This window comes from Haliaeetus albicilla, chromosome Z (assembly GCF_947461875.1).
Source record: "Haliaeetus albicilla chromosome Z, bHalAlb1.1, whole genome shotgun sequence".
Lineage (NCBI taxonomy): Eukaryota > Metazoa > Chordata > Aves > Accipitriformes > Accipitridae > Haliaeetus > Haliaeetus albicilla.
The window spans coordinates 55564730-55581282 of NC_091516.1; the positions used below are offsets into that span (position 1 = coordinate 55564730).

Below are 16553 nucleotides of genomic sequence, written 5' to 3' on the forward strand. Positions count from 1 at the left end.
ACTTTCAAACATGTCCATCTGCTTTGGCTACATCAAAGAGCTATTTTGGACTTTAGACTGTTTAAAATATCTTTTGAAATTTAAGAGCTCATTTTCGTGCTTATGGAGAGAGAGTGTGGGAGGGCGTGACTTGCTGTAGGCCCGTAATGCATTGGGATAAACTCTTCTTCCTTTTCCATTGCCAACATCTTAGTAACAACATGAGCTGGAGTTTACGCACTGCAAGAAGTGTGATGGTCATGTACAGTCTTAAACCTAGGGGAGAGCAAACGTGATTAAAAAGATGTGTTCCTAATTGTATTTGACTCCATATGATTTTTTGTTTGTTTTTCACAAAGTCCCTTGTTTATGAAGACTTGCTAAAGGTTCTTATTCTATTTCTGCAGTTTGCAACTTCATGTCTCATGAAAAGTGCCTCAAGAATGTCAAGATACCATGCTCATGTATTGCTCCCAGCCTTGTAAGGGTGAGTAAGGACACACTGCCTTGTCTCTTTCTTGCAATAATAGCACAAATTTATCACTAATGAACATGGTGTAGTACAGTGGTGGCTTGTTAATATCATAATGCTTCAATCAATTGTGTTAGTCATCACTGAGGCTTTTATAACTGCTTGGAGGCAAAGTTACATTCCCTTTGAAAAGTCCCTGCTATGGGCAGCTGTGGGTAGTCTGTCTGTGAACAGCAGTTATTTGCATTCTTCAAATATTACTAGATGTTCTTACTTGCATGTCATTACCTGGAAGCCTCACAATAATGGAGAGGGGTGACTGATTGGTCTCAGGGCTCTCAGAAAACCATACCATGTGTCATACTAAAGAAGAGCTCTGTACACCGCCAAATTTTTTACAGCAATTACATCTTACTGGGAAAATGCTAAAGCTTCTCTGCCTAGCAAAGGGGCTTTTGTTTGGCTTCTACTGATTGCTGCATCTTAAGAATTTGCTTGTTCATTATGTCCAGAGAATAAAATCATTGCATTAAAAGCATAGGATTTCAAAGCCAAAAAATCAGAGAGCAGGACTTCAGTTGATGGTAATAATTCACATTTATTTATTTTGGTAATTAATAAAGTACTTGTTTCTGATGTCCTGTGACTTTTCCTCCCACAAGACTTCATGCTTAAGAGATCGCTTTTAAAGGGTGTGAAAGATGGATCACCTTTAAAGAAGGTAATAGGATGCAACTAAGGTACTAAGAAGCTAAATTGAAGAGAAAACAAAGTACATTATCCACTTGGGAACGGATGACAGAAAAGGAAAAAAGGGAAGGAGGAGATAAGAAACTTAGTAGAGAAGTAGTATAACACTGCAAATACCTTTAAGGAGCCATATGCAAAAGTCAAACAAGACATGGCTGTAAAATCAGTATCATGTGCGTTACAGGCCTCACTGACTAAAAGCACATTTATGGGAACACATTGTGTAGACCCAGGAACCTATGAAGGGGAGCTGATTCCCTTCTTTGTATCCTAAAAATCTTTACAAGTTCCTTTATGTTGTGGAAACCTATTTAGGGGTTAAGATGGGAAAGTTTAAAACAATATATAACTTGAATTTCAGGAATTGGATAGAGAGAAATTAGCCACTTGTTTTTTTTAAATTTGCTTTGTCTAGATGATAATGCTGTTAGGCTTTGCTACACACTTCCTCTTCCCCATATACTTTTTGTCTTGAGAGGTATAACTTAGGTGTCAAAAAGGTGTCTGATACATAGAAAATTGCCAGTGAAATAGTAAGAAATATTACTCTAAGTCTTAGAACACACGGTAAAGGGACATGTAGATAGTGAGAAATGCTATTACTCAGAATTAGCATCTACTACTGTTTCAGTATGCTGGCAATCAGTCATTGTAGCATGGGAAAAGGAATGATGAGTCAGATAATACAGGTATCTTTGCAAGGGCCTTTGGGGTACAAATCCAACTGGGAAACATTCATTTAATTCAGACTGACAGAGTTCTAAACATTTGTGACTGCTTCTTTTGTGAGTTTGCTCTAAGTTTAATTCATTGTTCAAAATAGTATTTGTTCCTTTTCTTTTGCATGGTAAAAATCCTGCATTTAAACTTATTAATATTTCCACTTGCAGCAAGTCATGGATGTAAGTGTCGTTTTTTTGTTCTTTTGCCAGTCCCCATTCTCTATCTGCCCCAACACATGAATTTTACCTAATTGGTTTTTGTTTTCACATAAAATCCAACTATCCTTGTTGTGCGGTAGAACTTGTTTTGTCTGAGTGTTGTTGTCAGCCCCGAAAGCTGTTTGCGGTTCAGTGTTGCTGTATTTAGCCACAGTCTTCTGAGTTACCTGTGTTGAGCTATAATGATTATGTTTTGAAAATTCTGGGTTGTGCTATTCTTTCTGGACAGTCTTGTCCTCCTTGACGTAGTCATCCAAGTTGCAGTAATCCTGGTCTGCTGTGCAAGTAAAGTCTGCCATATAAGAGATGACATTTTGCGTGCAGGCTCTGTTGAAGTAAATATTGAACTTGGCATTTGCTTAAAAAAAATAACAGAGCAAGAATCAAATTGTAATCATTTATAGAATGTGTGGAAAATTTATTTTCTTAATCTCCCTGCTTTCCTTTCAGATTATTTATTATTTATTTATGAAAAGGTCCAATGTAGGAGGGAACACTGGTGGGATTTATTTTGTGATAGTTCCTTCTAGTATGTCAATATTCAGTGTATTACAGAAATGAATATTTTTTTTTTTTAATCTCCTGGATTTCCTCTAGAGAAGATGCCAATTGTTAAAGCTCATCAGAGTGTGTGTCATCTGATACTAAGTCAAACTGTCAGAGAATAATTTTTCAGCAGATGTTTCATGGAAACTTATTCCTGAGAGTAGGGTTTCCTTCCCAGGGTCAAGTAAAGGCCCACAGAGTCACAAGCATGCCATGACCGCATCCAGCCTCAGATCATTCTTGATGAGTTCACTGTTAAGGCTGCCCTAAGAATTTTTTTGCACTATTGTTAATCATTATCACCTGCATTTAGTATTCCAGACTGGATCCAGGTCATGATGTTAAAAACAAGACTTCATGGATCAGTCTTCTGGACAAGTTTGTGTTTTTATGGTTTGCAGATGATAACATTTGTTTCACTGGTAAGGTCTCAGCAACTTTTCCAAATTCAAACCCTCTCTCCCCTACATTCCTGTAAGTATTTGCCTACTCAGAGATATGTTAAAAAAAAAAAAAAAAAAAAAAGAAAAATACCCCCCCAACCCAAAAAACACCCACAAACCAAAATAACCCCAACAACAAAACCAAAAAAACCCACCCCAAAAGACCACCCCCAAAATACCAAACAAAAACCCACAAAATAACAGTGAAAACAAAATCTCTTTGATTGGGTGTGAAATGTGAAGTTTTATTTTCCCTTGTTAGGTTGGAATTGGAGTTGTATTACAAGCTTTTTACCCCTTAGCTTTGCCATAGAAGTACATGTGTGTTTTCTGTATAATTGTTCTTTGAAAACTAAATGGAAAAGTGGTTTTAGTGATGTTAGGCATTTGCTATGCTTGTTTTTCCTCGTTGTGTTGGTGCATTGTTATAATGGTTTCTAAACATTTCCACTGGAAGAAGGGTTGATAGGCTGCTCATGAAACTTTCTTGTGTGCTTTGGTTCTTAAAGCCAGGTTGTCTAGAATGGAAGAATGCTGGTTTAGGTCATTAGCTTCTCCTGAAGCTTTCTGTGCAAAAAGTAAAGCTTGGCTTTGTAGTTCAGAACATGGGTAGCTGCTGGAGTTTACAAGTTGTGATAGTGAATGGGAAGGTTGTGGTACTCACAGAAGTGTCTGCATGGGCAAGCAGGTGTTGCCTCCTGACCTGAGTCTCTCCCTCTGGCTGCTGGATTCAGCTGTGTGGAGGTGGTTATTTGGGTCAGTTCCTTGTGAGATGAAAGAGAGGAAAAAAAGATACTTGCATTAGGGTAAATCCCTCTAACTCCCCTTATGATAATCTATTCTGTATTGGACACTTCACACGTATACACAACAGCAGGATCTCATTTTTTCTGCAGCTGAAGGACTTCTGTACTGGGACACAACCTCTTTTTTGTTTACTTTCTCTCCTTACCTCTGTTCCCTGCCCAAGAAGCAATGGGAAGGTCCTACAAAGTGCAAGACAAAGACTGTCAAGGTTTGGTTACTGCTTCACTTGCCTTGGAATAATAAAACCCCGAGTCTCCTTCAGCTGTCAAATGTCTAATGGATTTTTGTGTGACTGCCTCAGAGAATTAGCTTTTAAGTAATGTTGCTGCACATGGCTCATAGACCTTTTAATAAATGGGAAAGAGCTTGACAAGCTGGGAAGAAGAATTTCATAGGGTTGGATTGGGTGGGAGTTCTGGAGAGTATAGGAGGAAAAAAAAAATCGGAATCCAATTTTGGAAAATCATTCCTTGGTGGTAGTTGCAGGTGTTGGAGGTTTTCTATCAACATGGGTTAAAAAATGCTTCAGTGAATGCTTGCTGAGATTTTACTGCTTCTCCCAGCAGACTGTCATAGAAGACAGGCTGAAATGCAATGTTTGTGAATAAGCTGGTTGGAATGTTATTGTTACATCTCATCTTCATATTACTGTATTTTTGGCATGCATCAATCAAGGGACTTTTTATCCTGCCCCTCTTGTATCTTTTTGGCAGTGGTGTTGGTGGAGTTAGATCTGTAACGTGAACTTGACTTCGCAAATATATGCTTAATATTTTTCCTCTTTTACATTCTATATTATAAAAACAAGTTTGGGAAGGTTCTTTCTTCTCTCTCTTCTTCCCCTTTTATTCGTCTGCGATAAAGAGGCTTTGCTGGTGTGAGGGTTTTTTCACAGGGTGTCCCAACAACAGTTGGACCCCAAGCTGATCTTTTTAGCAGGGCCTGTTGTGATAGGACAAGGCATAGTGGCTTTAAACTAAAAGAGGGTAAATGTAGACTAGATATAAGGAAGCATTTTTTTATGATGAGGGTGGTGAAACACTGGAAGAGGTTGCCCAGGGAGGTGGCAGATGCCCCATCCCTGGAAACATTCAAGGTCAAGTTGGACGGGTCTCTGAGCAACCTGATCTAGTTGAAGATGTCCCTGGTTGTTGTGGGGGAGGGTTGGACTAGATGACCTTTATAGGTCCCTTCCAATCCAAACCATTCTCTGATTCTATGGTTTTACCTGGGTGCTTGCTGGATAGCCCTGACCACCTTCACCAAGAAGGTCTGTCTGTAGTTCTTAAAGACTTGACCTATACCTGTGCTGTTTAAGCAAGGCAGTTGCTTGGAGTTTAGCAGCCACATGGCATCATTTAGAAGGCAAATGAGGTGTAAAACTGCTTGCTGGTAATCTTAGCACCGCACCACGGTTTCCTCCTTTTCCTCCCCAAAATGATAGTTCCTTTAACCTCAGGGTTAGCACCCCCTAGTTCATAAACTCAAGAGATCTTATTAGGCTCTGTTGAAACCTGATGCAAGCTGCCTGGCAGCCTGTGAACTCTCAGACGAGCCCCGTAGCTTTATCAGTGATTCTTGAGGTTCAGAAGTGGTACGGGATGTCACTCTGTGTGTTTCTTTTAATTCTTAATCTTTATCTCAATAAAAAGAGATGGACATTGATTTCCTCTGTAGAAATAAAAGCAAGGAGTGCCTGCCTTTTGCATATCGTTTTCTCTTTCCAGTACAAAAAATGCTAGTCCAAGCAATTCTTAAATGTGGTAGAAAGCTCTTACACAAGTCTCATTTTCTGGTAGAAGTATCATTTATTTCTGATTTGAAGTGGTATGGAATTCACTGTATAGTTCCCTTCACAAAGGGTCTTTGAGCGCTTATAGATAAGGCCTAATGTCCTGTCACAGAGATCTGTAGGATGGAGAAAAAAAAATCCTGGATATAGTGAGATTGCATATGGATGTGTGCATTATTCCCCTTCATTAGCCCCAATTAAAATTTTGATAACTAAGTATTTGATTTTCTCATCTCTCTTGTCCTATGATATGTTGAGACACCATTTCATTTTTGTTTCTTACCTGATTTTGGAACTTCCACATGGAATGTCTACTTAAAGTTGCTTTTTAAGGTGAACTGATACATCAAGTGCTCAGAGGAAGAATGTCAATTTGGACACAACTGACAAGTAATTGACAGGCACTGTCCCTAAAAGGAAATGTAGAAATAGAGTGTATTCAAGTGCATGCAGTGTGTTTAAGTTGCAGAAACCTCGTGCTGTTAAAGCAGAGGTTTCAAGCAAATAAAGAGGCTCTTTATGATTACTGAGTAATAAGTAAGTAATCAAAAAGATGTCAATACTGGGAAAAGTTGACTCACAAAGTTCTTAGCTTCTCTCAGAGAGGAGAGAGGGTGTGGTTTAGATACTTGATTAACCTGGACAGAATAATTACAGGGTCTACTCAGATATGATCACCATATCTACCTCTCTAGAGCAAAGGTTTTTGGTGTCAGAGTGAACCTTAGGAGCATTACATAAGGAAATACTTTTGCACTGGTGTATGGAAAATGTGTGGCAAGGTTTTGGTAGCCCGGGGGGGCTATAGGGGTGGCTTCTGTGAGAAGCTGCTGGAAGCTTCCCCCATGTCTGACAGAACCAATGCCAACCGGCTCCACGTCAGACCCGCCACTGGCCAAGGCCAAGCCCATCAGTGACGGTAGTAGTGCCTCTGGGAGAACAGATTTCAGAAGGGGAAAAAAAATTGCACGGAACAGAAACTGCAGCCGAAGAGAGGATTGAGAATATGTGAGAAACAGCCCTGCAGACCCCCAGGTCAGTGCAGAAGGAGGGGGAGGAGGTGCTCCAGGTGCTGGAGCAGAGATTCCCCTGCAGCCTGTGGGGAAGACCATGGCAGCCCAGGGAGGTCCATGGTGGAGCAGATCTCCACCTGCAGCCTGTGGAGGACCCCACACTGGAGCAGGGGGATGCCCAAAGGAGGCTGTGACCCCATGGAAAGCCCACGCTGGAGCAGGCTCCTGGCAGGACCTGTGGAGAGAGGAGCCCGGGCTGGAACAGGTTTTCTGGAAGGACTTGTGACCCCACAGGGGACCCACGCTGGAGCAATCTGTGCCTGAAGGACTGCAGCCCATGGGAAGCACCCACTCTGGAGCAGTTAATGAAGAACTGTAGCCCATGGGAAGGACCCACATTGGAGAATTTTGTGGAGAGCTGTCTCCCATGGGAGGGACTGCACACAGGAGCAGGGGAAGGAAGAGTGTGAGGAGTCCTGCCCCTGAGGACGAAGGAGCGGCAGAGACGACGTGTGATGAACTGACCCCAACCCCGATTCCCCATCCCTTTGTGCTGCTGCTGGAAGGGAGTATGCAGAGAAAATTATGATTGAAGCTGAGCCCAGGATGAAGGGAGGGGTGAGGGCAAGGTGTTTTAAGATTTGGCTTTATTTCTCATTATCCTACTCTGATTTGATTGGTAATAAATTAAATTACTTTTCCCCAAGCTGAGTTTGTTTTGCCTGTGATGGTAATTGGCGAGTGACAACTCCCTGCCCTTATCTCGACCCACAAGCTTTTTGTTATATTTTCTCTCCCCTGTCCAGCTGAGGAGGGGAGTGATAGAGCGGCTTTGGTGGGCACATGGCATCCAGCCAACTGGAAACATCAGAATCCACAGAAGATGTTCTTGTTTCAGGAACACCATTTTAATTTGTATGAGCAATTTTTTTTTGGCCTTATGTTGAGAGCAGTCTTTATGAAAGACCCCATGTGACTAGCCTTGTGGGCATTTCATGAAGATGGTTGCTTCCAAGCTGGTTGTGCTTAGGCTTGAAATGCCACAGTGTTTTTGAACTGAAAACTAGTGATATTAAGTTAAATTCCTTTTGCTCAACCTTTGGAGGCTATTGTGAGAGTGTTTGTATCCTTGTTTCTGTTACCCTTTCCTACTTGGAAGCTGATTAGCCCCGCACTACTGTAGGTCCTGCAGCCCTGCTTTCTCAGTCTCTCCAGTGTGATTTAGTCCTGCCAAGTGTGAGTCTTTCTGATGTGATGAGGAAGGAGATGGGTGTGGAAAAAGAGTATTTAAACACAGGTCTAGGAAAAGTTTTTAGTAGGTTGTTCTTTTTTAAGACTGCCGAAGACAGCAGCTGTCACTCCGGCATTTGGTATATCTGTATTTCTCTCATTCCCCTTTGAGCCTGGAAGTCTTTGGCTCAGGATTCAGGCTAAAAACTTTCTTCTGCTTGAGTTGGTAGAAAAGCAGCTGCAGCTGGGTGAAGAATAGACCTTTCTGGAGCTGTGTTTTTTCCCACTGAGGTATCCTGAAGGTTGCAGACCAGTAAGGCTTGACCTGACCTGACTCTATCCGCGAAACAGAGGGTTTGTTGGTTGCTGGGCTGCTCTGTACGTAATGATTCCACCTCAGTGGAAGAGCACTTAAATTAATGATCTGGTGTTGGCCACATGCTTGATGATAACCTGTGGCATTTCAGGGTAAGGAACAATTTTAAAAGGCACTACCAAAAGAAAACTGTTCTATCCTTTCTTTTTCTTCCAAAGTTTGGATGTTAAGAGCAGTTTGTTGCTGTTCTTTCCGTATGGTGGAGAACTGCTGTGCACTTGCACAGATTGCACTGAAGGGGTTAGAATTGAATTTTTTGGTTTCTATAGGATCAAATTTTATTACAGGCCGAGTTCAACTTTTACAGGAATATGTTACATTCTGTAATGCTTTGGATTTCTTAACAGATGGCAGGAGACAAAATAGGAGCTAGGAGTATCTTGTCCATGAGTGCAAAGTCATTCTGCAGCTTATGCTGGAGTGTTACCGCTATACTTTCTGTCGATGGGCTTCTGATCAATACTATAAGGGCACTTAGATGTCATTTAATGGTATTACCAGCAGAAATTTTCTGGTTTTTTTCTGCGGAAATTGATTTTAGTGGTTTGCATAAAGTAATTTAAGTAGTAGTATTGGAAAAGTGGTTTTAAACTCTCATAAATTATTAACTTTCTCTCTGTCGGCCACCTTATATGTCTGTACTTTGCTGTGCTTCTACAGGTGGATATAATTTAAAGAATAATATGTACCATTTCATATTCTGACATGCTGCCTCACTGGCCTTCCCAGTCTGAGTTTTGATATTTTTTTTTTTTTTATGTATTGCGTGTTTGGAACTTGTTCAGCAACAAAAGAAATGTAGGGAGCTGCATGATGTGATTGAGTTCATTATGTTGTACTTGCTATTTTTTATCTTTCCGTCTTTTGCCCATCCCATTTCCCACCAGGCTCTGCAGTGGTCGTATACCTGTCACTTCCAAAAGATCACTCATAATAAAGTTTCTTTGGCTTGTTTCAGAAAGGAAGAAGTTGAAGGAACAGATTTGTTGTCATCCTCCCCTCTCCTTTTTCTTTTTCTCCACCCAACATTTCAATCAGCAAGTTGTTCCCTTCTTTTTGGCAGTGACTTGAGACTTCAGAGGATTGTCACCAGCATCTGAACAACTGCAGAATTTAGACTTCGTCTCCTTCCCTTAAGTCTTCTAGATAAGTACAGTCAGACCCTGAATACCTGTCAAAGTCCTTTCTCACAGTCTTTCCCAAAATAAACACTGTTTTTCACAAAACTCTACTTTGATCTACAGAATGTCCTTTTTCTTCAGCAGTACATTTCTGTGACAATAATGAAAAGCATGCATTTCTATGCCAGGTGTAAGATAAAATAGCCAGACTCATGGCTAGGGGAAAGAAAAGTTCTCTGTGTTTCAAACAGGGAAATTCATGTTGGGTGTCCAAAGCAGGCTATTCACCACTCCAGAGCTAAGAAGGTCTCCTCTGTATCTGATCTCAAAGGGAATACTGCTGCCTTGGGGACGGCCAGCTCCGCTGTGCCTGGGTCTGCGGTGAGAGTAGGGCAGGCAGATGACTTCAAGGTGACACTTGAAACCTGAAGACAGGTTGAGATGTGCAGAAAAGCTTTCATGACAAAATCCCACCAGGGCTTTTCAGTACCCCTCACAATTGCTGTGTCTGGCTGGGATTGTGCTCATGTAGCCATTCTCATTATCTCTTTCTGCACCTGAACTCATTGTGTAGGATGAATTTTGGGCAAGTGGCCTTCTCCCACCAAGTTGGGATTGGGCTTTTATTTTTGGAGCAGCTAGAGTGAGAAAACAGCTCTGGCACTTTACCTCCAGCATAGCTGAGCCATTCTACATTGTACATTACTGTACAGGGAGGTTTGGTTTTTTCTTTCCCCTGAAGAAGTAGCATGAAAGTGCAAGAAAAGTGGGTGGGGATTATGAGCCTTGAACTTAATCTGAGATAGTTTGATTAAAGTTTTCCAGGCTCTCCAGGATTTTTTTTTTTCACCCTAAGGATATATATTCTTTTTATAAGCATGTGTTATATGACTGGAGTATTCTGATTTAAGAAAAATAAATAATAATGCAAGCCAACCATGAACTTTGTGTCAGTCAGAGCTGGAGGGCTGCAGAGAATGAAATTTCTGTTCGGGTTGATGGGAGTAGGAGATGGACCCCCAAGCATGGTTTGTCTGTATTTTTAAATCCTGAATTCTTATGTAAAGTAAAAATTTGAAGCTTTTGGAGGCAAGGATGTTTTGTAATATATCATGTTGGAGAGACTGATATGAAATCCTTTTGGTAGGCCAGCTCGCAGTGCAGCATGGTAGGGAGCCTGGGATCTGGACAGGCATTTTCCTGGTCAGTCAGGGACCAAGGATTCCTCCAGAAAACATGGTCTGTTGGGGCAGTGAGCTGGTGACTCTGCTTGACTGGTCAGATCCTGTGCATGGTCTTGTTCACGTCTGATAACACAGGCATATTTCATACCTCTCTTCATCCTCATCCATTAATCCTGGAGATTAATTCTGAGGAGGACTGAAGGAACCACATGCTTTGCAGTTTGGGGGTTAGTGATTTTTCTGGATTAAAATTCCAGCAATGTTCCTTTCTCCTTGTGTTACATCTGGCAAAACTTTATCTCACTTATTTTATTGCACATGCTTGAAGTACGGGATTGTTTAGTGTAACTGTCCCCATGCTTTCAGAGGCAGAAACACTGGTGGCAGTTAGACCTTTATAACTGGAAGCAACTTTCTGTGTGTCATCAAATTCTGTGTTCCCAGTATGTGTGAATTTGCTGGTAGTGGTTCCCAGGAAAACCCTAATATATAAAGAGAAAAATTCAAATCCTGCTCAATAACATTGGAAGATTGTTTACTAGTACATCTGGGGGGGAAAGAAGCTATCTATGACTACATGAATCTTAAGTCATTATTTCCAATTTTTTACTGTGAATGATTAATTTCATTTCATACCTAAATAATCATTTGTCAGCCTTTACTAGAAATATTTTGTGTGTGTGATGCAAGAACCAGAAGAGAAATCTGATATATTTGTCATATCAGGAATGGCATGTGAGATGCATAGTACTAAATACCTAAGTCACAGTAAACTTTTATGGAAGTCATTTGGATTCTAGAATTTTAAAGATGCAATTATGCTTCTTCCTTCTAATGTGAATGTCAGTTTAACAAAGGTGTGTGACTTGTAGGAAGAGTGGTCTCTAGAGCAAGTATAAAGCTCAAGTATGTTTCTTATTCTTCATTTTTCATCTTTTCTTCTGTTCTTTTGGTACCATCAATTCCAGTCTTCATTTTTATTCACTAAACAAGAAAAAAACTCCCTTTTTAAGATAAGTGAATAGTATACTAGAAATACATTTGCTAAAACTGTTGGTACAGCTCTTGGCAAGAGCTGAAATGTATCGTCTTCCACCTACAGTCAACAGGAACCTCAGCATGGATGTACTTCAAGAGCTGGATCTCTACCTTCCTGGCTTTGAGGCTTTGTGGGGGCAGGGAGAGACCAATGCCTTTGTCCTGATAAGCCAGTTGGCTGGGCTATATTCAGGGAAGAGCTGAAAGGCCTGTGGAGGGTACTGGACCGAGCTTTTAAAAAATGTCTTGAGTGTGTCTTTAGGGTATTTTGTGTACGTGTGCAACTATTACTCTTTAATTGTCTTTGATTCAATTAAGAATACTTAGGAGAGGAACTGTGATTCCAGGTAAGTCGCACAGCACTGAACCCAAAGGAAACTCTTGGATTCATGGCACTGTGGATCACCAAGAAGCTAACCAGCACTTTAAAATATATATATTACATATTAAAACCCAAGAATTTTAAAAAAGATTTTTAAAAAAATAATTATTTAAAATAAGTATCTAAAATTTATTTTTAAATATGAAGTTTTATTAAAAAGGTTGATTTGCCTGTATATTTGTTCTCAGGCTTAGTTAAGTTTATGTTGTATGTACTATCCTGTCTGGCATGATAAAGCAGTTTCTGTGAATTGTAACTGGCACTTTGAAAGTTGAGGCTGATGATGTCTTAACGTGTTCTTCATTGCCAGGTTCCAGTTGCACACTGTTTTGGACCTCCAGGACATTACAAAAGAAAGTTTTGCACTGTGTGCAGAAAGTCACTAGAGTCACCTGCCTTTCGATGTGAAGGTAACTTAAAAAACTCTGCTTGTATAGCCATCTGTGTGTTATCCAGTAATGTATACTTCGCCTGCCTTGCATACCTTGAGTGTATGTGTGTACACATACACACACACGCATGTGCACTTACTGTGTTTGAGAGATTTTTTGGTTGTTTATCATCCATTCATTGATCATGGAAATGTGTACTTCAAATTAAGGAATAATAAATCGATAACCTTCAATAAACCACAAACTTTGTCAGACATGTATGCCCTTTCATCTTTCCTTCAATTTACTTTGAGCAAGTCTGTGGTGTTGGTGTGCAATGAATCCATGCCCAAGATGTGCAAAGAATGAGAAGCTATTATGGCAAAAGAAAGACTTGTCCTGTTGAGGTAATTTATTTCTGTTTCCAATGGAACCTTTTGATACAGGGAATCAGCAGGTATTCATGTTTCTAAAACCTCCCCCTTTCTACAAAAGAATGGAATATAACTTTCTGTGTTACTGGACTCAGATATCTGTTGCTTGTGATGGGGATGACGTGCCTTCAATGGAAAGATATTTGAAAATATTATTTGTCAAAATAGTACTGCTCTGAGTGTCCTGACATGGATTCTCTGAAAAAAACAGTAATTAAAGAATTCACCCAAACACCAGAATTTTTATTTGAAATACATGTTGGCATGAGTACTTGACTGATTTTGACGTGGGGCAGCTCCTTAATTCTCCCTTGTCTCCCCTGTCTTGAATGTCTAGCAGTTGTTCAGTTGATGTTGTGAGGTTGAATTGAATTTAGTATTTTGAAGGAATATTACCTGTGAACTGTTTAAAAAAAAAAGATAGAGTCTACTGAGAGAAGAATCAATTCTGTAGGGATTTGAGATGCCTTCAGAATTGCTGTTATGCTAAAGATATGTTATTCAGTATGATCACCTGTGTGTATGTGTAGGGGAAACATTCCTCTTGGATCAGAGAATTTGAAATCAAAATTTTCGCTAGCTGTGTCCTCTTAAGTCTGGAAAATAGCTTTAGTTCAGTGATCTATTTTAGTTAAAGCTTTTTAAATTTTGCTTTCATATTCCTACTCTCTTATACTGTATTAGTGTTGTACCCATTGCAAAGGAATATTTATTTTTTCAGACATTTCCATTTAAGTGTTCTTAACAAACACGTGAACTTGCATGTTGTATTTAAGTATTAAAAATGCCCGGACGTTGTTTTTTTTTCTGGTTCAGTGAAGGTTCTGAATTGTATTCCTCACATGGATTAAACAGTTTTCTTGGTTTGTGTGCTGTGACTTATTTGCTATCCCGTTTTCTGACCACCAGTAAGTCTACAACTTGTTTCTCTCATACTTTTCCAAAATGTAGCTTAAAAAGGGCAGTTAGGTTCATAAAATGCACGAGCTTCTTCCTTTACTCTTCAAAAATACTTTCAGAATTTGTTTTAGAAGTCAGCTTTTTGAAGCTGTAGAGCTTTTAAATCCAGATGGAGATGCTGAACTTTCTTCCTTTTTTTGCTTACTTCTAATGACTTAGCTTAATAGTACAAGTCTACTGTTGGTTATGATGTTCTCTTCTGATATTGAAATTTAAAGAACTTTTCCTGGAATCTTTGCCATAACTAAGATAGGAAAGAGAGTTAAGATGAAGGTACCTTTTCTAAGCAAATGATTGACATTGTTAGATGTTCTTTTAAAATAATTTAAATAATTTGTTTTGGATTCTTCATGTCTTAAAATACAATAAATTTTCTTGAAAGGTAATAGAATATTTTCAGACAAGTACTAAATGCTGTAGGTGCATGTAGGCTCTCAGAAATGAGCATGCATATATATTAATGCCTGGTGACATAAGTCCATACACTTCATTGGCAAAACTTACAATATTTGGACTCCAGATTCTGCTGACACTTACTAATTGCTTTGGATAGCTATTTTTGCTGTAGAATTCACTGGTAACAGTTGAACCTGGACTCGTGATGGTGAGAGTTGGGCTCCCTTTTCTTTCCAAGAAGGGCTGGAAAGAAAAAAAAGGAAAGGGAGTAACCCTTTTTTTTTTTTTTTTTTAGTGTTGGATCCTTTACAAAAGTTTCTTATTAAGCATCAACTGGGAGCAGCAATTTACTGGGGAGGGAGGCAGTTAAAATTTTAAAGGTTATTCTGCCAAGTTTATGTATCTGAAATAAACCAACTTGGTTTTTTGGTAATTATAAAGGAATTCACAGCACTTTCATGACTAGCTTGAACAGAAAACGGTCATTCTCTTTTCAGATAAAGAATTGTGTAGATTACAGAAGGGCTGATAAAGATGAAACTTCTTTTTGTAGGCCCTCTGATTTGACTTGATCTTTACATACTAAAAACTTCATCTTTCCTATAAGTGGGATATCTATCTTAAGGGTTTAACTCCTGTGACACTCCTGCCCTTCACATGCACACATTTTCTTGTTAATTCCGAATTGGGGTTGGTGTTGGAAGCAGCAGATGTGAATTAAACCAAGGGAAAAAAACCCTCTGTGTTCTTACAAAGTATAGCAAAGGGCAGTGTGTGCCTGTGTTACCAGAATTAACGATAAAAACCCCAATGTTTTTGTTAATTTTCCAAAGCTGTAATTTGGTCTACAGTAAATTTTAACCATTAGTGAGGGTGTGACTCAAAGCATCTAGCTTTCTTGGTAGCTGAATTGGCAAAACTGTAAAATATTCCTATTATATCTGTGAATATGGAGAAATGTGAGCAGAGGAGAGACCGTGTCACACCTTGTATAAAAGTTCTTGAAGTCTCGGTGAACACACATAGTATGGGGAGTTGTACGTGAAAGCTTGTGATTGACTTAGTAAGCCCTGTTAAAAGAGGCTTTGCTTTGGTGTGATAGGAGATCATGGTCTTCTGCGGGATTGGAATAATACAGTGTTAGCGTTGATCACCTCTTCTGGAGTCCAGAGAGTGATTTCAAAATAAGGTATTATTCTCTATGTAATTTAATACTGTTTTCAAGATACTTTCAGATAACGTGGCTGACGTGCAGTTGCCATCTTTCAGCCTTCAGGTTACAGTCTTCAGATTTTTGTGATGTGCTTGGAGCAATAACTTGTTTGAGCAGAACAGAAAAAAAAATATTTGAAGAATTTGACGCTTGCCTCTTACTTTCATTTACTCAATGAAAAATTGGATGCCTTCCCATAGTGCTTGTATACCCAAGTCTTTAAAAAGCAGCTAGAGGAGGGTCTCTTTTATCCATCTCTGTCTATGAGGTCTGTAGAGAACTTACCTAACTCTTTCAGTAATGAAGCTAGATATTGAGATTTTAGTTGGTTTGGTTTTTTTTCTAATGACTGATCCTTTGCAGCATAGCATTTTAGCTGGGGTTTTTTGGGGTTTTTTTTTTGGTAGATTCTCTTTTCTTTCACATCTGATACTTGAAGTCAGCTTTTAAATAATGAAAGTACTTTATCCAAAACAAGCTTGCCTAAAACTTTAGGCTTCACTAAAACTTTTTTGAGCTACAGTATCTAACAGGTATTTTGGAAGACAATGTTAAGCTTACTTAAAAGAGTGTGCTGAAAAAATGATTATTTTCCTTTTCCCAACAATGAAATGGTGATTTACTGTATGCAGACATGGCTTGGGCAAATATTCTTTGAGATTAGCATACCAATTGGTTCTGGTCAGGTTTAAAATTAAATCCATTGAGCGTCATCTGGCAATAAAAAAGATTTATTTCCTGAGTAAAACACACTTTCTGGCTGTTGCAGTCTGCCTGAGAACGATATCCTCCAGTCATTTTGCATGTCCTGACGTCAGCGAACGTCGTGTCACTTTGCAAACACGAGCGAGTCGGTGCTGGTGCAGGCGTGCTGTGCTGTGCCGTGCCCTGCCGTGCCACATGGGCCAGTAGCTAATCCGACCTCTGCCACGTCTCCTGTGGGACTGTGAGCGAGACAGGGCTGCTGGAGGGCTACTGCCTAGCTGCTGTTTCGGCAGCAGTGCCCCCTCCTTTGCTGGGGCTGGGGTCTCAAACGCACCTTGTCTCTTGTTTCTTTGTGCTTCTGACAGCTTCAGGGATGGAGAGAGGGGCTGTCCAGCAGAAA

General features: G+C 39.8%; 1 protein-coding gene across 1 annotated transcript in view; it reads left to right on the forward strand.

The window, feature by feature from the left end:
• Nucleotides 1-16553, forward strand: part of DGKQ (diacylglycerol kinase theta) — a 96820-nt gene that overhangs the window by 26145 nt on the left and 54122 nt on the right. The window contains exons 2-3 of the mRNA XM_069777270.1: nt 387-466; nt 12385-12484. Coding sequence (XP_069633371.1) covers nt 387-466; nt 12385-12484 — 180 coding nt within the window. The remainder of the gene's footprint in view (nt 1-386; nt 467-12384; nt 12485-16553) is intronic.